The sequence below is a fragment of the Petromyzon marinus genome, chromosome 31 (assembly GCF_048934315.1).
Source record: "Petromyzon marinus isolate PM22_M1 ecotype Great Lakes invasive population chromosome 31, UKy_Petmar_22M1.pri1.0, whole genome shotgun sequence".
Classification (NCBI taxonomy): Eukaryota; Metazoa; Chordata; class Hyperoartia; order Petromyzontiformes; family Petromyzontidae; genus Petromyzon; species Petromyzon marinus.
Window position 1 is genome coordinate 10871740 of NC_133697.1, and position 7385 is coordinate 10879124.

At 48.9% G+C, this 7385-nt stretch overlaps 1 protein-coding gene across 4 annotated transcripts; it reads right to left on the minus strand.

Moving 5' to 3' along the window:
* Nucleotides 1-102: 102 nt before the first annotated feature.
* On the minus strand, nucleotides 103-7050 carry EIF3K (eukaryotic translation initiation factor 3 subunit K). 4 transcript variants are annotated; one of them, XM_076071085.1, is made up of 10 exons: nucleotides 6950-7050; nucleotides 6646-6720; nucleotides 4293-4391; nucleotides 3641-3761; nucleotides 2950-3027; nucleotides 2274-2334; nucleotides 1601-1678; nucleotides 1105-1230; nucleotides 506-533; nucleotides 103-284 (listed from the first exon to the last, which is right to left on the minus strand). In XM_076071085.1, exons 1-10 carry the CDS (start codon nucleotides 7033-7035, stop codon nucleotides 248-250), a joined length of 789 nt encoding a protein of 262 aa, XP_075927200.1. In that variant the 5' UTR covers nucleotides 7036-7050; the 3' UTR covers nucleotides 103-247. The 4 variants fall into 4 exon arrangements, with proteins under 4 accessions (XP_075927200.1, XP_075927201.1, XP_032819921.1 ...); XM_076071086.1 differs by having other exon boundaries at nucleotides 6646-6724; nucleotides 6950-6968; XM_032964030.2 differs by lacking the exons at nucleotides 6646-6720; nucleotides 6950-7050 and adding an exon at nucleotides 5715-5829.
* Between the last annotated feature and the right edge of the window lie 335 nt (nucleotides 7051-7385).

Below are 7385 nucleotides of genomic sequence, written 5' to 3' on the forward strand. Positions count from 1 at the left end.
GTGCAAAACCCACGACTAAGCCACTGCCAGCTACCCCATGGATAATTAACCTTCACTAAATCTGTCGGCAATTGTAGGTAAAATGAAAACATGTTCAAAAAGCAGCAGAAAACGGTCAAGTTTATTTGTATGAAATGAACATGAAGCTTTTAGTCATCTGAGTGTACAATGCATTGTTTTGTACAAAGTTCTTGCTGATGTGTTTTGGCAGAGCTAAGAATGAACTCTTGAGACGATGGGGATGAGATTACGCTTGAATTCCAACATCATCTGTGATCTCCGATCTATATAAATAACGGCAATTGCATACAACATTAATTCACTCAAGCAACAGCCATTTGAACAAGCACAAAGTTGGTCCATCGGATAGATGAACGATAACCACGTTTCAGATGTCGAGATTTAACAAGCTGGGAAAGCAGTTGTGATGTTTTGTTTTATCGGAATGGTTAAATTCCACAGAACTGGGCTTTGAGTCTACATCTGCAGATGTGGTGAGCCTCACTTTATCGAGGCCATGATGCTTGCAACACCTGGAACAAATAAAAAAACACACGCGCACGCAGTGGCATCATTGCAACGCAGCTTTAGACGTAAAAAGTCTTAACCACATGTTTTGCTTAACCAATGGGATTAGATCCAGTTGTGTGGATATCATTATTAGATGTTAGTGCTGAATATATTTTTTTCCCTTCAATTTGAAGACGCCCCATGATACGTATTTACACGAGAGGCAAACGTTGTATACGCCCTGCAAAGAGCTTGTCGCTTTTCATTTTAAAGAGTTGTTTTAGTCAGCCATTCCAAATTGAGTGAAAATCAAATATAATGCGAGTTTATTTATTGTGCTGTCATTGGTGACTTGCTGAGACCATCAACACACGACACTTGGGAACCCAGTTTAATCACCATCGACTCAATCCCTGATTTAAATTCCAGACCTCAGCGGTGCTGCCTCAGCATATTTCAGAGTATAAGCCCCCCGAGCCACCTCCTATCATGTTAGCGCCTTTATCAGCTGGCCGGATTTCTCTGACAACAAGAACCTCTTTTGTGGAAGAAGGCTCCAGCTGCCGACGTTCAGACATCGCCCTATGAACTCACTCTCAAAATCGATCTTCTCCACGATGTTCTTGGGCTTCACCGTCTCCTCCTGGTTCGCGATGTAGATGGTCCCTGGCTCTCCCTCGTTCCAGCCATACTTGCTCATCCACACATTGAGTTGGCCGTCTGTGCGGGAGTGTGAGAGTGCACGAGTGTACGTGTGCGCGCGTGGTGGAGCGAGGAGGTGGCGGCGGAGACAGTCAGCTCAGATGTGGGCGTACTCTAGCACTCTATTAGCGAGGCTAAGATGCTCGCGGTAGTAGTGGAATGAATATCGTTTGCCGGCCATTTTAAAGCGGCAAGCCTCACGTGGCCGCGGGCCATATGAAATAAAGTCACAGGCTGCATGCGGCCCATGGTGCCGTAGGTTCCATCCACCCCTGCGTTAATTTCTGTCATGAAACATGAAAGAGATTCTCCACCCATACGGTTCACCACCTGGGTCGATGTGAACAATGAGTGAGTAGGGAGACCTCGTGAAAACCTAACCCCGTACCTGTGAGTCCGCCGAGCATGTCCGAGAGCAATCGCTTGCCGATGCGCTGGTACGTGATCCCCACCACGTGGCAGATGACTGCAGGACACGCGCAGCGAGACAACAGAGTTCACAAGGGCCAGCCACTGGCCAGCACCAGCATATACTGGCTATACGTACCAGAGTTCCAGCGCTTTCGAGGCAAGGGTTGGTGGATCACGCAGATAATAATGAAACCCCTACCCCTACTGCGCCTTGCCATTTCCAGAAGGAATTACAGCGAGCAGATTTTTGACCCATCCGTGTAGACCTTGATTGTTCCTGTGTGAGACTTCAATGGGCACTCTGGTTTCCTCCCACATACCAAACGTGCCCTTCAAAAGGAATTGGCCGAACATCTCAATGCAGGATCCTGTTTAAAGTCTTCAAACTGAACGAGGCTTGGATTAATAAATGGTGTTAATTATACAATACATATTTCCATAAGTTGCTTACAATGTGTCATCAAGTCACTCCAGACCACATTTCAGTTTATTAAGATTCAGTGTAATGCTGAAGGCTTTGAGAGCCAAACTGGAGCAACTTAACGACGTTCCTAAGAGTTGCAGGAGAAACATCACAAACCATCCTAAATAGCTGCCTTGTTTAAGTCATCACACAAAGAAGGTGTGTGCCAATGTGTTTTAATACGCACATTTCCTTATGGAGTCTTCAAATCCGGTTATTCCATCGACCAGTGTTTCGTCCAGTTCCGTCTTCGGGGGAACAAGTAGGAAGGCATTTGCGGCACAAATCGTGACACACAAACGTAGCGTGTAGTATTAATGAGACTGAGAATACGATAGCATCCAATTGCTGGAGAAGTAAGTAACCACAGGTGTACCGATGCATCGATTAATATCGACAATTAAACTCACGAGCCATGAATCTCGCACATTTTAAAAAGTTTTTGTTGTAATGTATTCACATGGCTGCTATGTTCAACACAATGTAAATTATTCTGAATCACAACAAAACATAGGCAGTAAAGTGTTCCAACTCTCATCATTAGCCATGATCTATGCTCAGCTGGATAAAGGCTGTGACCGCTTCTCAGTCTTGTGATGCAACAATCTATCTAGCGCAGAGGTCGGCAACCAAAATAGCAACCAGCAATTTTTTTTCCGAATTCGGTAAAAAAATCTCGAACATTACAAGAGCCGCAATGCACGTGAACACGAGACGGTGCTCCTTATCAAATAACGTCCTTAAAGAGCCGCATGCGGCTCCGAAGACAGGTTGCCGACCCCTGATCGAGCGCCTACACGCGAGCCGATTTCATTGCTCACACTGGGTGACACACCCTTGGAGAGCGGTCCACCTCAACTCACCCAAAAGTTCTGAAAGCGGCAGGTCTCCAGGAGCTCTCCAAGAAGCAGGATCCTTCCCAGCTGCTTATCTTCCAACTGCTTCACCTCGGTCAAGGCTCAATCGCAGCAGCAGCGTCCATTAAGTTGTCCTCAACTTTATCCCAACTGTCCTAACAGCGTCATGTCATGAGACGAACTCTCAGAGAGCTGCACCCTTCGAGTTAGAGAACTGATCACCGAAGCGGATATTCCTGGATTACCTCAGAGATTCATTCCTTCAAGGTGACCTCTGTTCCACAAAGAGGCAGGACTTTGACACGCCACCATCGATAATGTTTATCGCATGACAGTGAAACAGATATTTTTAATTCTTAGAAATTGTTTTTTTTTAATTAAGTTAAAATGTTTTTTGTGAGGTCATTGTTAACCGGGTTGAAACCTTCAACCTAACTATCCTTGATAATCTACTTTATTCACAGGAGGCGGAAACTAGGATTTAAACCCAGAACCCCAGCCACCTGGTCCTCACTGTTAGTACAATCACTATGGATACCAGCTGCCAGTGATAAAACTGTATTCTCACTTGAAGCGATTCAACGGTCTTAGCCCGGTCACACAATGTGACGTGCTTCTCTGCCGCTTCCATCTCAAACGTGAGCACTGCTCTCCCGTGACGTCAATCCACCCGGCACATCCACCTCGACAAGGATACATGGACCTGGTCGATGAGGCACTTGCAGAGCGTAAAGTCGGTGTGCGGGAGGTTGGTGAGTGCCTTCAGCAGGATCTGCGCTGTCACGGACGTCTGGAAGTAGGCCGGGTTGAACTGGTACCTGCAGTGCATGCGGGGACATGCGGGCACGCGTGGCGTTGTCACGTTAACCGTCCGCACGGTAAATTCGCGGAGCCAAAACGGAGGCTGCCATCTCTCCGCAAGGCTGCCCATCAGTCCAGTTACGGTGATCCATTTCACAGGGGTGAGAAACTTGTTAATTAACATTTGGCACACCATAGAATGAGTGTGTTTATTTCAGGCATCAAGTGATGAACAGATTCAAGTTAAATTGAGTACGCTCATGATGCATGCATCGCATTGTGCAAGGGAATCAATTATTTATAAAGTATGCATGTTATTATATTCCATTAGATTTTAACAAACTTGGAGTTCTCATGTATTCAAATTAAACATACATTTTAAACCATACAAACAGGCTTCGAACCCAAACTGCAACCTGTCCCTAGCCCGACCACTAATCCAAATGATCTAACTCCTAACAGCTCTCCTCCTAGTCCTGACACTAACCCAAACCCTGGGTTACACAGATCACACGTCTGTTCACAGTGCAGTGCGAGGAGCTACTCACAGTTTCAGAACCGCCAAGTTAGCCTCCAGGTCGTAGGCGTTCTCCTGCGCCTGTGTCTCCACGTACCGCTCCAGCGTTCCCAGGTTCTCTGGGTTGTACCTGCCCCAGGATACACCACACAGAAAGATTCACCGTGGTGTTTTTTTGTGGAGTGTTGGGGCAAGCGTTATCAGCGAGCACCTATTAAGAGAACACGGCATGCACAGGCACACCAACCAACGTCATGCACACGAACATGCAAGGTCATTTTTTGTCAATCCACTGCGGGTTGAGGGCCTCAACACCGTGCGGGTCGTTGTGGTTGAATAATTGACCAAACGTCATCACGCAGGTCATTGCGGGTTGGTTTAGGCGGGGAGCACAGACGTTGGAATGCGGTACTGTACAACATATATAGAGCTGCACGTGTACACGTGAAGAGTGTGAATACGTGTGGTTTTACTTATCCCATGGGAATATGGAATTTCCACCGCCGAATCAGGGATGTAAAATGTAAATGAGTGCCCCCTTGTGTCGAACATAACTGGTGTTAATTTAAGTAAGGAATACGTGTACACAGTGTAGCTTTATGCGCATAATCAACCAAATGTGCGCTTGTGACGCTATCTAATCCAACGCTCGGTGTACGCGGTGCTGTGACGTGTGGACATTCCACATAACTATGGCGGGTACCATACCCTACATAATTACAGTACCACCGTTGATTTCCCAACACAAAAGTGGTGCAACCTCTTCGGACGGCGCCAATTTCACCTACACCCTGATGATCACAGCAATCACCATCGGCCGTTATCAATCCACTGCTGGATGAAGGCCTTCCCAAAGCAGCCATATAGCTGCGACGCAACATTTAAAGAGATGCAACCGGTCCGTGGAGAAGCTCGCAGCCAAGCACGTGCCGAGAAAAGGCCGGGCGCGTCATGCCCAACTACACGAAAGCCGAAATCACATCGCGGACAGAATTTGGTTGGGGCGGTGGTTGTACAGGCGGTGGCGTGATAATGGAAACAAAAATGCACCAGTTCACGCTCTTCATTGACCCACTGCCGAAGGCCTCACAGCCACACAACGCGAACAGCCCCACGCGTCGCAGCCAAACGTGCAGAACACCACGCGCAAGAAGCCCGCGCTCATTTAACGGGGTCGGAAATAGCAAACCACCAACCACACGAACGCGCTCCCGGTGCCCTCTCGTCGCGGCGAGCGCCGCCGAGGTATCGGTCGCCTGAAACCACGCTGCCGCCATGATAACGCCACCAGAAAGAAGGCCCGAATCAAAACCTCGGGGCCACCCACTTCACTCGCAACCCTACGGCGCCGCCGGTGTCTCCACAGCCCCAGCGACTAGGCCCGGCTCTCCCCGTGCGCGTCTCCCCGCGGCGGGGCGGCGGGGCGGCGGGGCGGCGGGGGCGGCTTACGGACCGGTCGATGCCCCTCAGCAGCACCGTCACGTTGGCACGCATCTGCTCGAAGGCCGCCGCCATGATTGACCCCCTCCGTCTCCTCCCCCGCCCCCTCTCCCCCGCCCCCCGGAGGGGGAGGGGCGGGGGAGGAGGAAGCCCCGCCCCTCTTACCCACAGGTTCCAGATTCCCCAACGCGGATAGGCGCGCCCGGCGCCATTCCCCCACTCCCCCGTTGCTCCCCGATTGGCCGACGGCGAGACGCGCGCGCGCGATTGGTGCCGATGTAGGGAGACGGCCGAAGCCACCAATCGTGTGCCTCGAATGTAACCACCATGGGGGGTGGGGGGGGAGTGCCCACGTGCCTTCTCCAACGCCTATTAACTGTATAGTACAGTATATCTCTCTCTCTCTGGCCTCAATGCATTACTCATAGAATGAGCCAAGAATGTGTCCAGCGCGTGACGTCACTCCACATGAGCCCCCCCCTCATTAATAATCATGAGCGGGTGACGTCACTCCACATGCCGCACCCCTCCCCAACAACCATGAGGGGGTGACGTCACCCCACAAGCCCCACACCTCCCCAATAACCATTAACGGGTGACGTCACTCCACATGGGGCAACCACGCCCCCACATTAATAATCATGAGCTGAACAATTTTTCTATTGAATATTTCAGACTTACTGCAATATACACCCGTCCTTGGACGGGCACACAAGCTAGTTTCATATAAAGAGCCATTGCCAGGAAAGTGTACCTATTTATTTTTTATAAGGAAGCCTTTTGTGACGAATGCGTTGAGTTTGTTTCTTTATCTCGGGGAGAGGTCCTCTATAGCATTGGCTACCTCTGCTGATGAGACACCGCATATCAAAACCGATCCTGAATGTCCTCGCGGTAAAAAAAACCATGACTAGGAATCTTGGTTCTGCCGATGAGACGCTCACCGAATGTTGAAACTGACCCAGAGTTTGCTTGTGTTGAAGCGGTGCTGTTGAAATTGTCCATTCCCAGACGGCCGTCTGGCTGATGCGGGGGTTCACATATGGGAAGGTTCGGCTTTATTTTTTAAAATATCTTTATCAAAATACATCACATGGAAAATACCGTAGAAATGGAACATCGCGTTTGCAATCGTGTGCAGGGGTAATTCAAATACTGGTCTGGAAAGTCGATATTCTTAGCTGACGGCCTAAAACATTAATTTCTATGTGGATACCGCAGTAGAGTTCTGCATATACTTTCTTGTACCCATAATGTTCCACAATGCATGTTTTGTATTTTCTTCCATTCAACAGGGCACCATAGTTTATGTGGAGTTCTCTTGGCAGTAACATCTGGTTATACAACAGCATTTGTTCAATAATCCTGACTCTGCTGATGAGACCCAGAAGATCTAAACCCGTGTAGAGCTCACTCGCTCAAACGAATTCCGTTTGGCGATATTGGTTTGGAAAGTCAATAAATCAGCTGACGGGCTAAAATAAATCGAAGTAAAAACACATTTAGAGCGGCATTCTTGAGGATATTGAAGAGTGTGGAGCTTCAGCCCCCGACCCGGGAGAGCGCTGCGCTGCCTCTGGTCGACGCAACTTCAATGGGCGGAGCTGTTTACTTTGCTGCCCGCTGATTCGAAACACCACCAGCTAAAATGCCACTCATGACTTCTGAAAATTAGAGCATCAAT

Excerpts from the sequence above, each read along its gene's own strand:
- EIF3K (XM_076071085.1), bottom strand. The coding sequence starts at position 7,035 with ATGTTACTGCCAAGAGAACTCCACATAAACTATGGTGCCCTGTTGAAT. Across the intron at positions 1,679-2,273 it reads TGAAGACTCCATAAGGAAAT|TCATCTGCCACGTGGTGGGG; the intron begins GTGCGTATTAAA and ends CGTGTCCTGCAG. Across the intron at positions 534-1,104 it reads GGAGAAGATCGATTTTGAGA|GTGTTGCAAGCATCATGGCC; the intron begins GTGAGTTCATAG and ends TATTTGTTCCAG.